Source organism: Homalodisca vitripennis, chromosome 6 (assembly GCF_021130785.1).
Source record: "Homalodisca vitripennis isolate AUS2020 chromosome 6, UT_GWSS_2.1, whole genome shotgun sequence".
Taxonomy (NCBI): Eukaryota; Metazoa; Arthropoda; class Insecta; order Hemiptera; family Cicadellidae; genus Homalodisca; species Homalodisca vitripennis.
The window spans coordinates 97,069,847-97,093,881 of NC_060212.1; the positions used below are offsets into that span (position 1 = coordinate 97,069,847).

The 24,035-nt window shown below is 33.0% G+C and overlaps 1 protein-coding gene across 2 annotated transcripts; it reads left to right on the forward strand.

Annotated features, from left to right (window-relative positions):
• The first annotated feature begins 231 nt into the window (after window positions 1-231).
• Window positions 232-23,244, forward strand: LOC124364594 (cell division control protein 6 homolog). 2 transcript variants are annotated; one of them, XM_046820183.1, is made up of 11 exons: window positions 232-454; window positions 5,262-5,345; window positions 7,505-7,885; window positions 9,308-9,439; window positions 12,877-13,073; window positions 14,218-14,387; window positions 15,825-16,071; window positions 16,485-16,641; window positions 18,979-19,160; window positions 22,276-22,416; window positions 23,092-23,244. In XM_046820183.1, exons 3-11 carry the CDS (start codon window positions 7,510-7,512, stop codon window positions 23,185-23,187), a joined length of 1,698 nt encoding a protein of 565 aa, XP_046676139.1. In that variant the 5' UTR covers window positions 232-454; window positions 5,262-5,345; window positions 7,505-7,509; the 3' UTR covers window positions 23,188-23,244. The 2 variants fall into 2 exon arrangements, with proteins under 2 accessions (XP_046676139.1, XP_046676138.1); XM_046820182.1 differs by lacking the exon at window positions 5,262-5,345.
• Window positions 23,245-24,035: the final 791 nt, after the last annotated feature.

Genomic DNA, 24,035 nt, shown 5'->3' on the forward strand with positions numbered 1-24,035 from the left:
TATTGAAATAAAACATTTACCTATCAATTAGACATTCTCATAGTAACCAGCATAAGTATTAGCCTTATTAATAGTATCAAAGAAGTTATTGTAGATAGCTAGGGGAAACTAATTTTATATGAAATAATAAATTGATTTCTTCCTTCTTATGTGAACATCTGATTGGCTGTTGGTAGTTGGTATTGATATTTCCCGCGTTCCCGCCAATTTGGCTGTTATGGCGACGAAAAAATGAAAGAGAAAGAGAGAGAAGTGTCATTCCTCGAGTGTCGACGTTTACATATCTACGTTTCATACACACTGACACTCATCACAATTAATTAAGTTATTTGAAAACTGAATAACCAGGTTCAGAGTGCTTTTCCCAAATTTTTATTCTGCATCTTTACAAAACTTGATTTTGTTTACCTTTATAAAAAATAAAACTACTTCATATTTTGTTACATCATAAAAGGTTAGTAAATGTTACACTTTATTTACTTTTAGATTTTACCTGTAGCTATAGGTATAACTGATTTAAAATGCAGATATTTTTTGCAATATATATTCATATAACTATGACATAAATGTACGAAATAGCTTTTAAGCAAAAGTACAACTTCAGCCAATAAAAGTTTGAAAATCACACAAAAACTAACTCAAAATTAATTATAGTGTAATTTTGTTGATGTTAATAAGCGTTTTCTAAACTTAAGATGCGAAAATATTTCATATAAAATGATGAAATAATCCGATGTCCAAATTTTAACATCGGATTTTTAGAAGTTAGGAATAGTCTAGACAATTATATTTGTCTAACCTGTTAATGTTAGAGTGATGATTAATGCCAGTGGCGTAACTAGACAGAGTCGCGCCCCCCCGCCAGCGTACTGAAATGCGCCCCTCCTGTCGGCTCCTAAAACACCCCTCCCCCCCCCCCTTCCTCCTACTGACCTACACGCATCGTTATAATTATAGCCTACTTCCCCTGGTCTACCTTTATTCTCATGATGTTCACTCTACTTACGGTAAATTGTAATAGAAAACAAACCTTTACTTTTTAAGAGTGGCTTTAAATTTGTGTAAATAGTTGATAGTCCCGTGCTGTGCAATGTTTATTTTTATACATTTTGTAAAAAGATCAAAAAGGAAAAGAAAACTTTAAAATGAATTATTCATCATAATTATTTATTAATGAAACTATCTCAAACATTAAAATAAAAAATAGAAAAAATTGTAGACATGTTAATTATTTCCATTTATTTAAACCCTCTCCTCTTCTTAAAAACTGAAATATTTTTCAGCTAACATCTTCAAGTTGATCCTACGAGCCCCGTTCATGTTCTATGCTCAAGACTCTCCAAAGCGCTCAGCCTGGTATTGGTCATAGTGTTTCTCAAATAATTCTTTTTGAGCTTGAGTTTAGAAAAAATGACCTGAAAATTTATATAAGATTAAAAAACTATGTTGTTAACATATATGCCATTTTCAGGTTATAATACAAGTATATAATTAAAGGGTATAATAACTCTTCTTAACACAAAAAATTAATTTTAGTTAGTACGGGTTTTTATGATATTTTGGTGATTACGAACCTTTCCGCTGACGCTGACGTAACTGGGAGAGTCAAGAACATCATCATCGCTGTGCAGACATCAGGAAGGCTGCTTGACAAAGTCACGTTTTCTATCATTAAATATGAGGCTAAATCCTTAACTTTTTTCAATCCTCTTGTTTTTATTTCATCCGAAACAATGTTTCTGAAACACACTATTTGTGTCTCCAACCCGTGTGAAACATCTTCCTCATACTTCTCACAAAAACTTTCCTGGCTGAAAAAATTAGTTCATCATCACTTTTTCTCTGTGAGGTACTTTGGAGTTAAAAAAGATGAACTGATCGTTAATCCTGACCATGCTCTCAAAAACGTCTGGAGATTTGAGCAATAACTATATCCAAGCTCCCTGTAAAATACTTTTACTTTGAATTCTTGCAATGGATTAGAAAATTCAACATCGTTGGTCAGTTCGTCAAAAAAGTTTTTTACTTTTTTACATCGTTTAGTCGGCAGAGAAGACTCAATATTCCATCCCCTGGCTAGCGTTTCAGCTTCTTTAACAACACCTTCAAACTCATTTCTTGCTCTCTTTAGTTCAGTCATACTCTTTCCAAGAAGGGCTGTAGCTTCGTCAATTGATACATCCTCTTTTTGTAGTGTTTTAGATGTAATATTAATTCTCTCTAAAACCTTACTTTGGAAAGTAAGCATCAATACAAATTGAAAACCACGTTCATTTGTTTTTTGAGTCCAGTTGCCCTCTAAAACCTCTTTATTCTTTTTAGAAGTCAGAATAATATTCGTCAAACAGCTTAAGACAGAAACAAAGTTACACTTTATGGCCAGTAAACAATCGTACCTAGATGACCAACGGGTCGGACACAATCTTTTGAGTGTCTTGCTAAGTATAGACCCCCTTTGCTCCATAGATTTCTCTCTCAAAGCTTGCCATCTTGGCAGGCTTTTCGCCGAAAAAACACGTAAATTTTGATTGACCAAATCGTAAAAATAAAATCATTTCTGTTATGTCAGTAACTGAGTCATTGAGTACCAAATTTAAATTATGCGAGGCACAATGCACGTACTCTGCATTTGGCGACTTTTGCTTTATTCTAGATTGGATTCCAGAATAGTTTCCACTCATTACGGCTGCCCCGTCATAACCCTGGCCTCTACACTTTTCAATTTTAATGTTGTTTTCTTCTTCCAAAAAATTACAAACCTCGTTAGTAATTTTTTTCCGAATTTTGGCCTGTAAGAGCTATGAACCCTAAGAATGATTCTTTAATTTTCAAGTTTTTCGTAGTTTTGGACTGCCACATGTCGTATTACTATCGATAGTTGATCAGTTTTTGAGACGTCTTGAGTGGTGTCTAATACCAGAGAGAAGAAAGGAGCTGCTTGGATTTCACTTACAACTTCATCCAGAACATGCTGTGACGCAAACATGATCATTTCATTTTGGATTTTGGGAGACAAATACTTAACTTTGCTTTGATCGTTTTTCTAAGTGACTTTTTAGAAGAGGATCGTATCGTGACAACAAATCTATAATATTCAAAAAGTTTCCAGAAGTAGTGTCCACTGTTTCAATATTTTCATTCCGATGCCCTCTGAACGCTAAGTTACAAGTAGCCATAGTTATTACTACATCTAAAAGTCTTTTGAGAATCTCACAATACTCAGGTTCATACTTTTGAATAAGTGATTTTGCATCTTGGCTATTTTTTTTACGGTACTATATGCTAAAACATGAATTTAAGTGTATACGAGATGTTTCATGTTCTTTAATTTTTTTGCTTAAACCTTGCCAATCATTTATTTAGACCTTTACACCAAGCATCTTTAAATTTAGGGTCAGTTCTGTCAGCGAACAACCAACAAGGTTCACAGTATACGCCATTTAATAAAGGTGAATAACAAAGCCAAAACCGTTCTAGTTTTTGGCCCGTTTTGGCAATTTTGTAATAAAAATCACTGCTAAAAGATCTATTGTTTGTCGAGTCTTTAGGAAAAAGGCCCTGTGGGCCTACATGGTTCAGAATTCAAAATGAAAGTTTTATCTTCTTCTTTTAAGAGGGATACTCCGTCATTAGTGTAGAGCCCAATGTCAGTTTTAAAAACACCACGTTGTTGACTGATTTCATTAGTATCAATATGCAAAACACAGTTTTTATCAATGTCTACGGTACAGCTACAGCTATCATTATTTATCTTAACGTCTAGACTCACGTCTGGTTCGTTATTGTGAATTCAGGTGGGGTCTGAGTAGATGTTCCATTTTCTGTCTCGATGGTAGGTAGGTCAGAACTTATTTCACTACACTCACAAATTAAACCGGAAGTTATTTGTTTCCTTACACTGTCATTGTTTTTACTAAGAGATATGTCAGATTTAAAAAATAGATCAATTTTTTTGGTGTTTTTTTGCTTTTTCTTCCTCCTCCTTCTTCCGCTTTCGGTATTCTGCACCACTAGGTTTTTTAGACATTTTTGTTTAATTATTGATTTAGTTTTCTAGTACATCGTCCCATAATATAAGTTTCCTGTAAGAGGTGTAGTTTGCAAACACTTTTCACCGCCACCACAGTTGTAGGCTACTGAATAAATCACAACTTTCGAAAAAGCAGTAAACGTAACGAGTAATGAATATATGACTGAGTGACAAGGAACCACAGTATACTGTGAAGGAACTACCTAAACAATAATTGGTACTTGGTAGTGTGGAGGGAGGGAGGGGAGTATTCAAGTCGCAACATGAAACAAGGCAGTACACGCACGCACACCCCCACGCTCACACACGGTCCTAAAGCGCCTTAAAATACACTTCCGTGGCGGTTCAGCAAATAGTTTGCCTGCTTTAGTTTTGAAGGCGTTTAACTAAAACAAGAAATGATAATAGGCCTACGATATTCCTCGCTAGCTCATTTATACAAAAAAAATTATAAGGAATTACAATGAAAATAGTGATATTCAACCTTAAGAAATTTGGTAAAATCGGTATAATTTTTTTTATTTTTTTTCATTCCTTCGTGTGGCGCCCCTTGACACGCCGCGCCCCCCCGCATTGCGGGGGTTGCGGGGGTATGTATTACGCCACTGATTAATGCCACTTCTAGTAAGATAGTAGGCTAGCTTTAATTATTTATATACAGCCTTTAAGTGTATTTTGTTGTAGGGTCTATGGTTCAAATAATTATAGAACCATAGAAAAATAGGTAGGCTACTAGCTATTTTGCTAGCATTTACAGCTATTTTATCCTGTGGTGTTTTAGGTAGAGTAGGATAAGTGGACTCCAGTTTTTATTTCGCTTAGTATAACCTTTAAAGGGTCCTGTGTTACTTTAAGTTAGGTTAAGTAACCTTTTAAGTTGACTTTGTTATACATGTGAACATGTTTACAACAAATAAATATTTGATTTGATTTGATTTGATTTGAATAACAGAACTATCAATCAATATATATATATATATATCTTAAATACTAAATAAATGTCATGTTTTAAATTAATGGTGTCAAGAATAATTAAGTTTATGTTTTAAACAATTTTAATTTGGGCTGGCCATTTAAATTACATTATAAGTATAACAAATTTGTTTTAAAAATATTTAATGGGACATTTTTAATAGGATAAATCTTAAGAAAACGTATTAAAACAATTAAAATAAACTATCACTTTTAAAAATCTATTTTAAAAGTTTTTGTTTAATTCAGTTTTTTATAGCCAGAAGCAGAAGTTATACATTGACGAGTATGCCATATGTGGATTGTCTTGCTGTACTTTGAGCCAATTCAAATCTTGTACCAGGTAGAGAATTTCTTGATGTTTATAGAGTGATTTTAGGTACCCTAAAAATATTTTATATGTATTTGGTAACAATCGAAAGCTCTTGTACTCTGTGTCATTTTTCGGATTTGAAATACATCTGACTATAAGGCTCTGTCCAAAGGCCTTTCAAAGTTCTAATGTTAATCTTATGAGTGTTTTTCTTTGGTTTATAACAGCTGATTGCTAAAACATGTGTGCTCAGGTTGCTATTCTCAATCAACTACCAGCAAATTTTCGATTGAAATAACATTCCTTCATTGCTTCAGTCAATTTTTTTAGTTAAGTTATTTTATTTCTTTTGAATAAGAAACATAATGATAAAAGTAGAAGTACCTAAAATACAATTTATTAATACAATTGAAAAATGAATTGTGGCATCGTGTTAAATACAAAAATATACTTGGAAATCACATATAACAAGACCTTTTTTACATTTAAACAATTGTATCTAATTACAATAAATACAAGATCCAAGATGGCGGTCAAAAACACAAGTTTAAAATTAAAATTACTTGATAGAATAGAATAGAATAATTTATTGGCCACAATATATTTCATACAAATACATAGGCAGGTCAGTATAATTTATAATTGTACTTCACTAGTTAAAGAAGTCATTGTCAGTCCATTGAATCAATAAAAACTCACTTATTGAATAAAATGCATTATTTAACAAGAAATTATATAATTTTGATTTAAAAGAACAGTCTTTTAATTTTTTCATTTTCATAGGCTACAACATGATCACCAGTGGTCTAGAGTTAATATGTGAGAAGTGAGGGGAAATGTGGGGCGGAGGCACATTTAAAACTCATCCTGTACATATAAGTATAGGCTTAAGAAAGGAGCTTGTGAGCACATTAAAAGCTGAATTTTTAACTCCACAAGTGCTGGCTTAATTTCAGAGATATACTCTGTTCTGGCTAGGTTTTTTTGTGCCAAATATTTTAATGTACTATCTAATGTTTAAATTAACAGAACAATTTTTAATTTATGATAAAGGCATAGTTGTACAAATTCTCATATAAATATAAAACTCGATATTTACAAGTTTTTTGGGAGGGGATGTAAGTGGGGAGGAACACTGGTATTTTGGAAGTCACTCTGTCATCATCTACTACTTGTTATTATGAGATATAAGTATTTAAAATATAAACATATGTATTAAAAATAGGAAAAGTTAAAGTTGAAAATAATAAATTCAAGTGTCAATGACATGCATGTTTAGCATGTCCTAGCACAGTAACGGATGAATGACCAATATACAAAGATGTCAAAATTACTGCATACATCAAATACAATGATACAATCTTTACCGGTAAAACACTAAGAGTAGATATATGCCTACAGCACCTAAAGGGTTAATAGATCCAGACTAAACTCGGTACAGAAACAGTATTTGTACACAGCTTGAATAAACCAGCAAATCAGTCAGTCTTTACCAATAAAATATTTTAAGATGTCGGCCATTCGTCCAAATCAAACTCTAAAAATGGGAATATTGGCAATTATTGGCTTAACAATTATTATAAATTGTAAAGCTGAAAAACATTAAAGAAACAGGGAATGTATAAAGATAGGTAGTTTTCGAATATTTTAGATCTAAGATGTTTGGACATGAGTTCCAAGATCAAATTACTCCTTAAAAAATGCTTGAGTTTTTAATAATGGTTTAGGAATCGGAACCCATTTAGTTCTATAAACTCCCAGGATATTACCTATACAGGAAATGGAATGGTCATTCTTGGATTAATATGTATGAATTCACTTAGTTAACGTAATTTTAAGGTTCTTTAACTGTTAAAACATTCAAAATTACAAACTTTATAAATTCCTAATTTTTGAGAATCTTCCCAGACCAAAGAAATATTCCAGGCAATATTCCCATATCATAAGTTCCCTCCCACTGCAAATATTCCCAGCCCACATCACTAACTCTGACAAATATCACAAGTTGTAACGATGTTTCGGAATAGATCGACATTAACGTAAAGGTTCCTGTCAATTGTACAGTTGGAACCGCAACAGCTGATGCCACAAGGGACCTGTGGTAACATGTAATTGTAGTTTATAATACACAATGCATTCTCATCTGTCATGTTTGTTAAACTCATAAGCATGGTCTGTTTCTGTTTCAGAAAAAATGTCAAAAGTTCAAACAAAATTAAATTTTATAGAAAAAAAGAAAACATCTGCTCGTCTACAGGAACAGTTTTCAAAAAAGCAAAAGGACCTGAATCACAAATCAGCTGTAATAAATGATGACGAACTTCATAACTGTAAATCACCAGTAAAGGTTCTTGCAGACAAAAATGAAGTAATTGAAAAGAAACACTCGAAAAAGCGTGGTGTTTTAAACAAGTGTTTAGAAAAAGAAAATCAAGCAACATTTAAAAATCGTTCACTGTCACCAGATAAGACTGGTGCACCAGATACTCCATCCAAGCAAGAAGAAGATAGGCATTTACTAAGGTCTTCTCCGCTGAAGAGAGCTTCAACATCGCCAGACAAATGTAAAGGTAAGCTCAAAAGTAATTAATTACTTTTGCTGGAACTAATTTTATAGGCTGTAATCTAATGTTATATCTTCAGGTTAGAATATATGTAGTAAGTGTTGATTGTGTGGTTAAAAGTTGAAACTTGTGTTCTTAACAAAGTAAAAATATTAAGTATTTTATGTCACAACATGCTTTTTTAGAAAAGAATCATTTTAATTCTGATTTTTAAAAATATTTTCAACACTTCATTTGCTACTGATTTTTGGAGCCAATAATCAAGTATCTATTTACCTGATGGATGTGTCATTGTAACGAAGGGACCAACATAAAAGGTCTTTAGAAGTTAAGCTGTACATCGTTCGGTTTGTGCCCCAAATTGCCACTAAACTTCAGGTTAGAGTAAAAATCCATCCACCCTATCTTATATATACATTATATGTATATGTATTCATACAACTGCATGTGTAACTAACTCATGTATACAAATTTTAACACACTTCTAAAAGGACTAAAAACTTGAAATTTGGCAGGTAGCTTGTAATGTGTAACCAGGAAAAGTCTGAAAACCAGATTTTAAAATTTTTGACCTCTCAAAAACTTCAAAATGGCGGAATTCCAACTTAACCAGTGCAGGATTCTTTTGAAACTATAGCAGCCAAGCTAGAGAACAGCTCAATTCTGATATCAGAATCAAATACTGGAATAAAATATTTACAAAAAAAGGTCCAGTTCCTTCTTGTTGCATTTTTAAAGATAAAACCACAAAACATCTTAATACATGTTAGTATTTAAATCTCTCCTAAATATTTATCTTTTAATCTCACTATAAACTTACTCTCCAATCCTTTACATACTTGAATTTTCTAAACATCTACCAAGAGGTCTGGATTTGCTTTTTGACATGTTTAACTTTTTCTAAGTCTTACTTGTGGTTTTCCATCATTAGTTATAGTTCTCTGGTCTACTTTACCCAATTATTTATTGACATATATCTTCCTGGATACAGCTAAATAAATAATCCTAAAAAATAATGAATATTTCTCTTCGTTAATGTAATCTCCTTGTCGATGCATTTTTCAAATATATACATCTCTCTCAAATAAAGTTAACTTTTGAGCTATCAACAATCCAATCAGTTTAATCATCTTATACATCAAAACTTCCTGGTTACCAAACTTCTTGGAAAGCTCGTCTCGTTTATAATTTTGTAACTCAGTCACATACCCACATTTTAAACAGGTCCGGAGGTGATGGAAACTTGGCAGAATTAAAGAACTCACGGAAACGTATGTACTAATTATTCGCTAACCGCATGTGAGATTTCAGCTGATCCCCAAAGATGACCAAGGCGAGTTTACCTATTCTACACTTCTTTGTATTTGTAAGGCATCCCATACACAGGTTGTCAGTTGCTATGAAAATAATGTAATATTTATATTTCAGACGGAGGAGCGAGTCCACCCAAGCGAGGATGCTCTCAGGTCGAAACTCCAAGCCAACTGATCTCAAATTTGTTCCTGGAGAGTCCTGAAAGGCAGCAGAAGTCAAACTCCCGAAAAGAACTGTTCCCCAAAGGTTGGTGTTCTGTAACACGTGACATTTCATAATATGTAATAGTTGCAATTTATGTTGTTTTTGTACATTCATCATATTGTTTATTTTAATTCAATTCTTCAATAGTTGTAACATCATAAATTAAATTTTTAAATAAGTTAGCCACTACTTTGAGTGTGGTATGTAAGCAAGTTTAATTTTTTATGAGATTTTCATTGAATTAAAAGGCTCTGTATTATCAACCAAAACATTTTATGTGGTGTAATTATTTTTAACAATGGCTCCTGAAGATTTTAGGAGTTAGTGATGTATTAAAATTAAGGGGAGATTGGCCTCTTCTGTAAAAACCAAATAAGGTAAAGTGTTAACTTATTCATTTAGCCTAAAGCTTATATTGGAGATGCAGGGTTTAAAGCTATTTACAGGTCCAGTTACCATTATTTATGCTCAATAAAAATGTAAAGTAAACATATTTTAGCTGGCCAAACCACACTCTTATTTTGTATTTAGCCTGGCTAATAGGGTAGTTAATACTAAAGAAAGGTTTACTATAGATTGTCCTCTGTGCATTCTTCAAAGACAATGTTTGTACAGTAGGAAATAACTATTGGTAAAAAATGTTTCGGTCAGTGCAGAATCTGAAACTATGCTATCGCTGTTTCAATCTCATTCCTAATAACTATTGGTAAAAAATGTTTCGGTCAGTGCAGAATCTGAAACTATGCTATCGCTGTTTCAATCTCATTCCTAATAACTATTGGTAAAAAATGTTTCGGTCAGTGCAGAATCTGAAACTATGCTATCGCTGTTTCAATCTCATTCCTAATAACTATTGGTAAAAAATGTTTCGGTCAGTGCAGAATCTGAAACTATGCTATCGCTGTTTCAATCTCATTCCTAATAACTATTGGTAAAAAATGTTTCGGTCAGTGCAGAATCTGAAACTATGCTATCGCTGTTTCAATCTCATTCCTAATAACCTAGGCCACTGGCACTCCCAAGTACACAAGTTGTCTACTGTAGACTCTTGGAGCAATTGGAAATTCTTTAAATATTATTAAATATTAATAAAAACACTACTTTTCCAAATTGTTTATTATTTCGGGCGAGGCCTTTCAAAACCAAAGGTTTCATCTTCAGGCAACTCCACAAATAAATATTTACATATTGTTTGTTAAAATTAATATTAAATTAACATATGGTGTAAAATGTAAATACAAAAATTTTGGAAATATTTCAGCCAGTATGAAAACATTATATTTGACTAGAGTTTAATTTTTGAATAAATTCAGAAGAAAGAAGATTGGAATTTTCAATAGGGCCCTCTTCATTGTTCATGAGTTTTTTCTTTACTTCTGTTTATGTATAGTGTTTCCCAAGCATTCAAGTTCATTGGTTTTGTTATTTCTTTTATTAATTTTAGATTTGTAATTGATGTTCTTTTTTATGAAATTTATGAAATTGGATGCAATGACTGTGACAAAATTTATATTGGACAAACAAAAAGAACAATAAAAACACGATTTAAAGAGCATTTATCACACACAAAATATGGAAGAGTTGACAAATCTGCTGTAGCCAAGCACTGCATTGAATCAGGACACAGAACATCAATTACAAATCTAAAATTAATAAAAGAAATAACAAAACCAATGAACTTGAATGCTTGGGAAACACTATACATAAACAGAAGTAACATGAACAATGAAGAGGGCCCTATTGAAAATTCCAATCTTCTTTCTTCTGAATTTATTCAAAAATTAAACTCTAGTCAAATATAATGTTTTCATACTGGCTGAAATATTTCCAAAATTTTTGTATTTACATTTTACACCATATGTTAATTTAATATTAATTTTAACAAACAATATGTAAATATTTATTTGTGGAGTTGCCTGAAGATGAAACCTTTGGTTTTGAAAGGCCTCGCCCGAAATAATAAACAATTTGGAAAAGTAGTGTTTTTATTAATATTTAATAATATTTAAAGTTGTCTACTGTTGTGATAGTGATTTCAGTTTATACCATATTCTTCTAGTGTTTATGTTTTACAATTAGGCACAAATCCTGTTTTGTTAATGTCTTCGGCAAACATAAAATATAAAAATTAAGATAGTCTTTAATGAGGATAAAGTTCTTTGAAATGCGAAAAAGTTCTTATAGATTAAATATTTATATCTTTTTTCAAATTACACTTTCTTCGTTAAAAAACTCAAGTTTTTTACAAGTCCAAAATATTGAAGTTTGAGTAAGAAAGTATTTTTTGACAGAAGATGCCTTCTTTGCCACTGCAGCTAATTCAATGTTTACAGATGTAAATAAATATTGCAAACCAAGGTCAGTTTATGAAATTTAAAATAAAACACTAACAGCTGATGTCAAATAGTTTTATAAACCCGAGCAATATGACTGTCCATGAGATTTATCGAGATTTGTCACCTAAGTGTTAGACACTCTTTATTAACATCCACCATTTTTCCGTGCTTGTAGAGATGTGGAAGTAGTCACGTAGAACAGCTTTGGCAAAGGATAATAGTGGAAGTTTTCAATGTTTTTGGAAAATGATTATACTCACACTCATTTATTATGAACTACAACTCACGTCCTTTATCCTTATTTTTGTTGTTGATGGATTATAAAAGGGGTTTTATAAATACATGTCTGTAACTTGAAAAAAACTATGGGTAGGCTAAATATTTGCATTGCTTATGATATGTATTGTAATTTTTGAAATACAAATATTAAAACACTCATGGTAGGGAAATATCAAGATACAAATGTATTATTACTTAATTCATAAACAAACACTCCAGTAATGATTTTATTTTATTTTTGTGAGGCCTTTCGTGTTCAAGGAACACATCATCAGACCCACATAACTGATATGTTATATGGGTCTGATGATGTGTTCCTTGAACATGAAAGGCCTCACAAAAATAAAATTTAATAATTATTGGAGTGTTTGTTTATAAATTAAGTATCATATTCCAATAAGAAGAAGCTGGTAGAATCTATAAATGTATTGTTATAAAAAGTATAGAAAATAAAGCACAAGTACTTTTCAGCGCTTGTTTGTTTACTTTTGATCCATTGAAGCCTGCTTAAGGACGCAGCAGATGTGTTGCGATTTAATAAAACATTATTTATCAAAACACAATATTCCATTACTTTGCTTATCTATCTAAGGGTCTCATACATAAAATAAGATCAGCTGTCAAGCAAACATCGACTTCAAGTCAAATGTTATTTACAAAACCCCAATATTAATACATTACCTTTATAAATTTAATGTAAATAATCTTTTGAGTAACTTTCTACAAGTTTTAAGTTTGCTACAACTACAAACTCATGATTTATCAGAAGTTTGTTTCTAAAGGGATAAGTCAAAGTAAAAATGTATTGATGTCAGTATTGTCTCTGAATGGTTTGTTGATCATTTTTCTGTTTTGGATCACCAGGAGAGTTTGACGAAGCTTGTAAAGCTCTGCACAGTTCAGCACCAAACAGTTTACCAGGCAGAGAAGACAAGTTGGACATCATAAAGGACTATCTGACAGAACACTCGACAGAGCAGACATCCGGCACGTTGTATATATCGGGACCTCCAGGAACTGGCAAGACTGCGAGTGTAAACCTGGCTGTGGCGGATCCTCAGGTTAGTTATCTTGTTTGGTTGAAAATGCTGATAGTATACGTTTTGTGACACGTGCAAGTATTAAGAATGTTTTGTACAACACCTTCAGCACTTTTATGTATAAATGTTTTAGAAACAAAAAATCAGCTACAAAATCTTTATTGTCACTTATTATATCTTTGTGATGATAACTATGAGAATTTGTGATATTTAAACAGACAAAACCATATTGTCAATTTTCAGTCAACTAAAGCCGACGCATGGGCAGCAACATTTTAAGCAGTAAATTTACAGATGCAGTATACTACAAACTGGGCAGTGTATTTTAATTCCACAGATCCATTAACACGTCCAATGGTTTACTTCCAAACTTTTTATTTGCCATTGAATCTTTAATAATGGTAAAAAATCGTAACGGTTTTTTTTACGTAAAACGTCCAACAAGAAATGTATGTATGCTTTGCAGTTTTGCACAAAAACATTATTTTAATATGTTTTTTCGTGTACTACAAGGAGTGCTTAAAAAATTCATTTACCTTAAAAATTAAGCAATTGTGCACCCCTAGAGGGTACACGATTGTCTGAGGTATTTTTTTAAGCGTGGTATCACATGTAACAGACCACTAAGACAGGCAAACAATAAAAAAGCAATAAGGCAATTTATAGCAACGTGTACCCCATCAGGCCCATAATGTGCTTTACGAAAGTCTAGTGTGTACCCAATCGGGAACACGATGGCAGTTGTGTAAGGTTACGTGTACCAGATGGTGGGTCGGTGCTACGAGTTTACCTGGCCACAAGCAAGCAAGCCGAGGTGTACATGTATATTGCCTTACACACTATATACCTATACTGTAGTGGGTACGGCAGTTATTGTAAGATAACCGAGTCAAGCAACGTCGAGCGTGGCTGCTGCTTGGATGGGTGACCGCTGAGCGATCCTATCCTTGCAAGCAGCTCGCCTGCCCGGCCATTGGTGGAGGTTCAGAAGTCACATTTAAGTGGTGGGTCCTCAGGTTAAGTGTCAGAGAGGGCTTCTTAGCCCTAACTTATCCTGGTAAAATAATATATTAATTACTTTTTACCTTTTTTTTAATGTTACATTACACAGCTACTTTAAAATTAATTGACTATATTCCATTAATAAGTGCGTGTGATTTTTCAGATTGCCGATGCCTACAAAGTGATATATTTAAATTGTACCTCAATGAACTCATGTAAATCAGTATATAGTAGAATAGTTTCTGAATTGAAGTTGAAAACTCTCAGTCACTCAGAGAAAGCTTCATTAACAGCAATTGAAAAGTATTTGGAGTCAAGGACACGAAAAATGATGTAAGTATTTTTTATTCAGTATTTATCCAGCTTTAATGTTATTTACACATAACGTAGCTATGGTGGAAAGGGTTGATTCAGTGTAAATATTGAGATTAACTCCATTTCACCTTTCTCCTATTTTAGCATCTGAAATCTGTTACTCTCACAGACTTGGCTCTTGAAAGAGATCCAAAATAAGTTGGCAACAACAAAGACATTCAACACGAACTCTTTACGTCATCATCGTTTTGACATCAGAGACACCTAGACTACAAAGAGGTCTGGTTACACAGCAGCCATCCAGTGTAATCCAGATGAAGAGGTGTTCTCGTTGTCTTATCAGGTGTACAATTGAGTGCACTATTAAGTTTTGGGCACAATCTCAAAGCACATCATAGTAACTGAGTTTTCTACACATAATTGTAGCTGTGGTGAGAAAGATTGATTTGCTGATTTCAGATTTTGCATCAAGTGAAAGGTGAAATAGAGGCAAAGTCAACAGTGTTTAATGTTATAATTATAAAACTACAGTAAAATTCCATTAATCCGGCATTCTATAATTCAGTACGTCTTTGGGAAGAAAACGTTTTCCTGAACAACGCAAAACATCAATAATTTAAGACGTAATTATGTTTTTTCCGTTTGTGGTGGACACAGTGTTTAGGAAGGCATAGAGAAGAGGCTAGGCAGTTTTGGGAGGGACGAACTTGACCGTGTTCTGCCCAATTGTAAATAGACTTTAAAAAAAAATATTTCTCATAGATCCATATATAACAAAGACTACCTGGAGGTTATATTTGAATAATAAAAACATGTTTTACTGTGATTGTCTATTATTTATTATATCTACATTATTTCTCTGATATATATCCAATAGTCCTTTAAAAGTAAATTAAGAAAAATGATTGTACAGTAATTTATTTGTCTTGTTTGGGTGTTTTCTTTAGTCTATAGGTTTTAGTTTTTATTTTTATTTCCCAGTATTGTAAATAGTGTAAGATATGACAAGAGTTGTTCTGTAAAGCAGTTGTTATACTGAGAAACGCTTGCAATAAAGGCATTTTTATTTATTTATTAATCCGCAAAATGTTATAATTTGACATGTTGGATTAACAGAAGGTTACTGTACTCAATATTATTAGTATTCTAATTATGAGTTATCCTTAATGTTAGTTATGAGTAATGTAGGCAGTCGTGCACCCCTCATTACCAGTTTGCTCATGAGTGAGTCTCATGACTAGGACTGGTGTGTTCGTGTAAACCAGTTTCTTCGAACTTGTACTTTGGATCCTTGGAAAGTGTCAGTGTCACTCTTGGAGGTAATAGGAAGGGAATGATGTATAAGCAGTGCGAGTAGCCTCTCGATGTAGCCAGTTCCTGTGGATACAATGTATAAGTCTCTTGGTTTATATTGACACTTTTAAGAAAAAGTTTATCAAACCCTTATTATTGCAGTCTGATCGTGTTGGATGAGCTGGACCAGCTGTGTAGCAGCAATCAGTCAGTGTTATACACGATATTCGAGTGGCCGGCCCGAGTGGATTCACGGCTTGTGCTCATCGGTATAGCCAATGCACTCGACCTGACAGATCGAGTGTTGCCACGCCTGCAGGCTCGACTGGCCCTCCAACCTACGGTGCTGCACTTCCCCTCGTACACTCGCCAGCAGATCATTGACATCATCGCCGACAGACTCAAACAGGTATTCATCGTTAAGCTCCATAGCAATAATGTAAGCTGTAAACAGTTGTATAACTTTTGTCCAAATTGTGCTGTACAAAATGAAAACATTGTTTATTCACTGTGAATTCAGATATTCAGATTTGTTTTGCCTAACTTCTATCAATTCATTACTAGCTTATTGATTTTGTCATTCATTTAATGGTTCTTCTAATTTTTTCCTATCTATTTCCTTTCTTCCTATTTCAGTCCACTTACTTTCATTTTATTTAAAATATACTCTTGAATTATCTCCAGCTTTCTGACCTTCATTGAATGATTCCTCTTTCCCTAAAACTCCTTCTACTTGCTTTATTTACTTCAAATAATGACCTGGTCTCTGCCACCACACCCAGATGTATTTGCCAGTAATGTAAAGTGGATCTCGTGTCTAAGGCTGGTGTAGAGGAAGTGTTCTCGGGTGCTACACTTCAGTTGTTGGCTGGCAAGGTGGCTGCGGTGAACGGAGATGTGAGGCGAGCACTGGACATCGCTCGGAGAGTGGTGGAGGTTGCGGAGAGAAGGGTGGTCCTGCAACCGCTAACTGACAACGGTACGCTGAATACTCGTATTCCCCCACCTCCACCTTTTATCCCATGTTCTTCTCCCTTTTTACTCGTTTCATATTGATTTGTCTTAAATGTTTTTCACACGTGAGTGCGCTTACATTCAAGGAAAGTTATTATCACCAAAGTTTCAATTAGATTTTGGTGTTTTATATTCCTTTTAGGCTATTATAGTCCTAATTGTAATATTTACAGTTTTATTGTTATAAATTGAATAATCATACTTACAACTTATTTACAACAAAAATAAAATAGTAGTGTATTCATTTTTCCATGATGAACCAAACCTGGAACTTGGCATATCTGCTAGCAAGGACCAGTTGTATAATTTTAGAACAGGAGAAAAATATGCTAAAAAGACCTGCTGCACAATTTTTTGACAATGATTATTGATTCAATAAAAACTAGTCACTCCACTATAACACAGCATTTATTAATACTAAGTATTGAGTAAGTAATGTAATCAGTAAAGTATTTTTCAATGACATTTGTAATAAAATACAGTTGTAATGGCTACTAACGTCAGAGCAGACTCTGCCAATCAGCTGCTTTTCTGCTCTACAACTGTTGTCTGTTTTCTCGTTGTAATGTTGCATTTGTTATTGTGGTAATAGGCACCAATGGATAATTACATCATCATAATAAATTGTGAGCAAACATTCAAAGGGTGTAGTTTACAAGTGGTAAGCATTCATTTATAGAGATCATTACGTTTTACATAGTTTAAGGCTATTATTTTATTTGTCAATGAAACACTATAATTTGGTGCACTCTTATTAATAATATGAAGTATAAAATAATAATTTCAGCTGTGGCAAGACTTAAATGGAAAAATTGTGCTCCAAATGTGGCAGTATCAATAACATACAAATATACTGAGTACATATCAAGATATAAATGTTTTTTCAAGTGTATACACAGTGCATTAAATATAAAAAAGTATGTACTTTAACAAAAACTAAGAATATTTGAATGTGTATTAAGTATATCTTTAAAATAATAAAATGATAAATCTGCTATAAGCGTATGACTGTAAAAGTTATCACTGTTCTTATGAGGTACAACTCAAGGTTGTTTTAGCTGTAGTTGGCTCAAAGTAATAAATATATTCAGGGTATCAATAAAAGTAATTTGTCCGAAAGATTTAGTTTTGGTAGTTAATGTTTGGTACAGCGAAATATTTAAAAATATGACTATATTTTATTAATTAATAATAGTTATTAATTATTAATTCAATATATGCAGGGTGTACATTGTCGTGATATGCCTGGATATATGTTCTAAATGTATTGCAATATCAATGAAAAATCTTCATTATACCTATTAAAATACTTTAATGAACTTTTTGAAGGATAAAAATATTTTCCCCCTTTTTCAAAGAGGGGTAGAGGGGGGTCACTTTCAATTTTCAAATAGCAATTCCTATCTTGTGACATGTCATATTAAAGGTCTATTCAATAGAAACACAATGATACTAAGAAACACCTCTACGCTGTTTCTAGCAAAAGTTATGGGCAAATAACGCTAAAGAATAATCTGTAGGGACGATGCCAATGTTTTATGCATATCAACACAATGCATGCGTGATATCTTTTAGTAAGGCTTTGAGGTACCCGGCAAGTCTGGTGAAGGCTGTACATTGATATATCAATCTATTTGGAATATATTCAGGCGTACCAGGACTTAATATACACCCTTAGATGTAATGGGTTGTTTGCACAATTTTTGTAGGATCATCGTAGAGATGTTTTGTGCTTGTCATTGTGTTTCTTTTGAATTTACCTTTCAAGTTATATGTTACAATTGGGGTTTGCAATTTGAAAATATAAAGTTACCCCCATATTTTTGAAAAGGGGGGAAATATTTTTATCCTTCATAAAAGTCAAAAACAATATTTTAAAAGGTATGGTGAAGATTTTACATCAATATATCAACCCATTTGGAATATATCCAGGCTTATCAGGATTTAATTTACACCCTGTATATATTTAATAATTTATAAATATATAAGCATACCAAATTATTCTATCTCATATCAGCACTGAAACCAAGATGTCTGTTGGTATATGTTTAGGGCTTCATAATAAATAGTAAACAGAGTATTAATATTTTACACCACCTGTGATTCACAGGTTTTTATATTTTTTCTAAATATGCTACTTGTACTTTATCTACATACTTTCATTCTTATTCTTGGAATCTCATTTATGGCATTTTTGCACCAACTGCGATTCGTGCACAAACACGCGCAACGTTTAGTTCTAGCTTTCAATAAGATTTTGTCTGAGTGTTCTGGTGATTGATACGCTGTGTGTGTTGTGTAGGTTCGACAAGGCAGACAGTAGCGCTGCAAGAAGTGTTGTCTGTAGTGAACGATGTTTACAACACAGCGCAATCATTAGACTCCTCCCAGGCCGAGAGCTTTCCTCTGCAACAGAAACTTCTCATCTGTTCTCTACTTCTCATCCGTCAGACATCCAAAGCTAAAGACATCACTATTGGAAAAGTAAGTATTTAAAGTTTGTTTATAAGTTTCACCACATTGCACAGTGACTAAATGAAGTGGAAATATTGTGAATCTCTAAAAATGGCCTAATACGAAAACTATTACGGACAAAAGCTTAGGGAGCCTTGTAATCAAACTTTTAAAAATGTCAATTTTTAAAAATTTCATCTTTCCTATTTATATTATACAAGTAGTTTTTACGTGCAGTTTATATATAAAAACTACCATTCCATATTTCTTTGCTGTGGGAAATTGGTTTTATATGATTGAAAACTAAATAAAATTGTACGTTTTCTTTGTATTTTAACATTTTTTACCATAGAAAAAGTGTTGCGATGAATGAATGAATGTTTTTTGTCACTGCTACGTAATATAACCCAATATTATATACGATATTAAAAATTAAATACTACTATTAATAAGCTGTACGAAGATGTCAGACATTAATATGCTGAATACTGAAAGTTATAAAATATTGGTATCATTATTAATATTGTTAAATAAATAAAAACATTTGTCAAATAATGCCCTTTCCCATGTCTCCTATTGCTAGTAGTAATATTACTATAATTTAACAACAACAAGATTCCAATAAAAATGATCCGATAACAAAGAAATAAACTCTAATATAATTAACAATATTTTAACATTTTCAGCTGGTAATAAACTATAATTAACTGTATTTAAATTTCTTATGTGAAACATTTATTTTTTTATAACATTACCGAGTCAGATAATGTTAAAAGTGTAGCAGACCATAATGTAATTGTAATAACAATCATTTATCAAAATAATTAACGAATAAAACAATAAGATTAGTAACAATATAAAAAATTCAAAATGTAGATTAACCGTTGATTTTCTTATTATATTAAATTAAATTTTGTAAGAAAACACTGGAATTAAATAACTAGACAATTTAGTTTTTGTCATTTACAGCCTTTTGATTTATTACAATTGCTTATTAATATCACCGATGACAGCAGCTGCAGTATGACTTTTTTTGCACTAACTTCAAATAGGTTTGCTGAAAACATGGATTTTTCAACTTACCGTTCTTTTATTAATAGCTAAAGCGGTGTGATAAAAAGGTAACTTACCCTAACAATCTTTGTTTTTTTTTTATGCCCGAGACTGGTTTTATGTTGAAACATCAGTCAAGTTTTAGGAAGATGTAAATGATTTACTTCCTTGCAGGATTGTCAATGATGTTAAAATAGAGTTTAAGTAAGTCACACTCACATAAAAAAATTGTAATACTTTATTAGTTCGCCAATCATACCGAACCTAACTCACTAATGCCAGGTAGTCTTCTTTAAACTCTATTTTAACATCATTGAAGACTCTGTAGGGGAGATAAATAATTTGTATCTTTCTATAACCTGACTGATGGAGAGACCTGTTCTTATTGTCTGTTATTTCATATTTGATACTATGCACAACGAAAAGAGTAAGTTAAAAGAGAAAAACAATGGTTTGATTTCTTTAACATGTGATATATGGAAAATAAAGCTAGTGTGTTTTACACACAACATAACTATGGTAGGAAGGGTTAATTTAATATGAATGTTGAGTTAAGCTCCAGTTCACTTTCCTCTTAATACAGCGTTTGGAATCTGATTGTACACATGATGAGACAATGAGAATGTTGATTCCCTTGGATTACATTATTTTTTGTAATCTAGATGTCTTTGATGCCGAAACGATGTAAATTGTTTTCAGACGAACATAGCTCTTGATTCCAGGAGTCAAGTCTGTGACAGTATCAGATTACAGACGCTGCACTAAGATGAAGGTGAACTTGAGCTGAACTCAACATTTATAGGGCCCTTGGCCATTGTTGTTTTCTATATACGCTAAAATATTTTTAGCATCCCAAATGAGTTTCAATATATTTGTTAGCAGTCAAAGTGGTACAGGGTGACCGCCGGGAACCGGACGTTTTTGGAATTGCTAGTACGCGCTCAGCCAAGATGGGAGAGGGGGGAGAGTGTGGTGAATGACTTCGCTATACAATGCCATTTCAGTAGCCATGGAGCAGTGGACATTGGAGCATCGCATGTTTGCATACGACGCGTATGTGCAAAATGGCGAATCTGTTACAACGGATTTTTCACACTCATTTCAACCTTGGACGCCATGGTACGGTTCTTACCCGCAATACTATTCTCAGGTGGGTTCAAAATCTGAGAACAACAGGAGTTATTTTAAAGAAAAAATCTCCTGGCCCAAGGAAGACCGTAAGGACGCCGGAAAACGTCGAGAGGGTGAGACTAGCCCTCATTCGGAGCCCAAGTCGTTCAGCAAGAAGACATGCAAGTGAACAAAGGTTAAAGCGTGAATCAGTGCGGAAAATTTTGCAAAGTGATTTAAAATTTCATCCCTATAAAATGTGTGTTGTTCAGAAGCTATAGGAAAGAGATTACGCTCAGCGAGAGGACTTCGCCGTTCACATGCAAGTGTTGCTCGAAGATAATGACAGCACAATATTATAATCATTATGAGTGATGAGGCACATTTTAATTTAAATGGAGAAGTTAACAAGCAAAATCCTGTCTAGAGGTCTAGACAGAAATGAACACGTTTATTTTCAACAAGATGGTGCCACACCGCATACTGCTCGCTTGTCAATGGCTGTGGTCCGACGGATGTTTCCAGGAAGGCTCATTTCCCGTTTCGGCGACATCCAGTGGCCCCCAAGGTCACCAGACTTGACGACTTGTGACTTTTTTTGTGGGGGTACCTTAAATTACAAGTCTGCAACAACAAACCTCGCACCTTGGCAGAGCTAAAGGATGCAATCAAGACCAAAGTGGCAGCAATTGATCAAGAGCTTCTCGAACGTGTACATGCGGATTTTCTTAAAAGTTTAGAAACCTGCATTCAAGAAAATGGACACCATCTATTTGACGTTATATTCCATAAGTAACATTGTTCTTAAATGGCATGTAATTACAAACATTTCTATGTAATAAAATAAATTTTATGTTAAAAAATAAGTGGTTTATGTTTATTTAAAAAACGTCCGGTTCCCGGTGGTCACCCTGTATAAGTAGGGATGTATTTTAAATATCACATTTTTCAGATCTTTAATTACATAACCATTATGTTACAGTTACATGACGTATACAAGAAGGTGTGTGGAAGGCGCAACTTGTCTGCATTGGACATGTCCGAGTTTGTCTCATTGACCTCGCTGGTCGAGGCGAGAGGCATTCTGCGGGTGACAGGAAAAACCCATAATAGGCTTTCAAAGGTACGAGAGAATGAAACCATTTATTTAGGCTAAGTTTCAACGTAATCCTGTTCAGATTGAGGATACATAACTTTTGAATAAATCTGTCACCTGAGATCTTAACAAAACTTTGTGAAAATGTTATGAAAGTTCACTGAGTGTTTTCACGAAATGTTTCATTCCTCAACAAGTCTTCAGTAACCAGGTTAGTTTTTTTATGTACCAGAGTAGGTTCTACCAGCAGGTACCAAAAGTGAGCCCTCCTAGGGACTGGTTAGCAAATATACCGCTACAAACCTAACAGACTAAACCATCTGCAATTTTTTTTAATGTGTCAAAAAAGACTGAAATTATCTAAATAAAACATCAACATCTCGATACCACAAAGAATTTAGTGATTCCTGAGTCAACTCATTTATTTGATATTTGAGTAAAACTTATTTTACAATCTTAATTGTAAGGTTTTATACTATAGGGTTTTTTTTTTAGCTATCAAATTCTTATTTTAAACTAGACAAGTCTGTTTAGTTTAAGTAATTTTATAAAATTTGGAGTGAATTCAAATTGTTGTCTATATTTTGAATTGTTTTTTTATTAAATGTTTGTATTAAGTGCACTCCCACATTTAGGAGTAAAGTTAATTAAAATATAACTCTATTCCTGTAACTATACATTTCCCCATTCATGTTGTAACAGGTTGTGCTGCAGTGGGATGAGACGGAAGTGAAGAGTGCGCTCCAGGACAAACAGCTGCTAGCTGCTGTGCTCATGGACAAGTGTGTGGCCACTTAACTAACAAAATTTGTTTATTTATTTTTATTTTGTGTATTAAACTGGTTTTTTATTACATTCATGAAGTTTGATTCTTTCAATTGACATCCAGGAGTTCAATTTATTTGTTATTTTACAGGTACATAATTAGTGACAAAAATGGTGTTGAATCATAATTCCATATTTGTTTCAATTAGCATCATACAACGGGAGTCGTGTTTGTTTGTTTTATTTTAAATTCATAAGTAATAAACTAATTTCTTATGAACATTTTGTGTACATTTTAATTTGTCATGGCTTGCCGCCTTTATTATCATTTGAGAGCTGAAAGTAAAAATACTTTTTACTAATTTTAATTTTGCATTTATTTTAATAATTTGCAGTCAAATTTTACAAACACTGACAAACAGCAAAATTTAAAAATATAAAACAAAGATACCATAGTTTTTAATAGTCAGGGTCCAAATTATTTTAAAGGTGAAATAAACAAATTGCTGAAAAAGAACATAGTGGTCATAGAATTAGGATGGGGGTACATGAAAGGTTAGATTCACAATACATTTAATGAACAGCATATGACGACACTTACGAAGTTCTGATCTTTCGTGCTTTGGCAAATAAATTAGCTGATGTGTTACACAAAACATTGAGTGCATATTTGTGTATTTGAAGATTCCATGGTTAGGAGATACTATCATTGTTAATATCCCTTTAAAACGGGATCAGCATAAAGATCAACAAGGTTATTCCAGTTAAAATTTCCATCAACGCCAATAAGAAACGAAATTAACCTCTTTAATTACAGTGCCTTGAGGAAAGTGAGAAAATATAATTGTGAATACTTAATATTCGTCATAAAATATTCAAGG

What these genes read in the sequence shown, in the direction of transcription:
- LOC124364594 (XM_046820183.1), top strand. Translation starts at nt 7,510, where the DNA reads ATGTCAAAAGTTCAAACAAAATTAAATTTTATAGAAAAAAAGAAAACA. An exon ending in AAAAGAACTGTTCCCCAAAG is followed by an intron (nt 9,440 to 12,876) that starts GTTGGTGTTCTG and finishes TTGGATCACCAG; the next exon opens with GAGAGTTTGACGAAGCTTGT. An exon ending in TCGCCGACAGACTCAAACAG is followed by an intron (nt 16,072 to 16,484) that starts GTATTCATCGTT and finishes CTCGTGTCTAAG; the next exon opens with GCTGGTGTAGAGGAAGTGTT.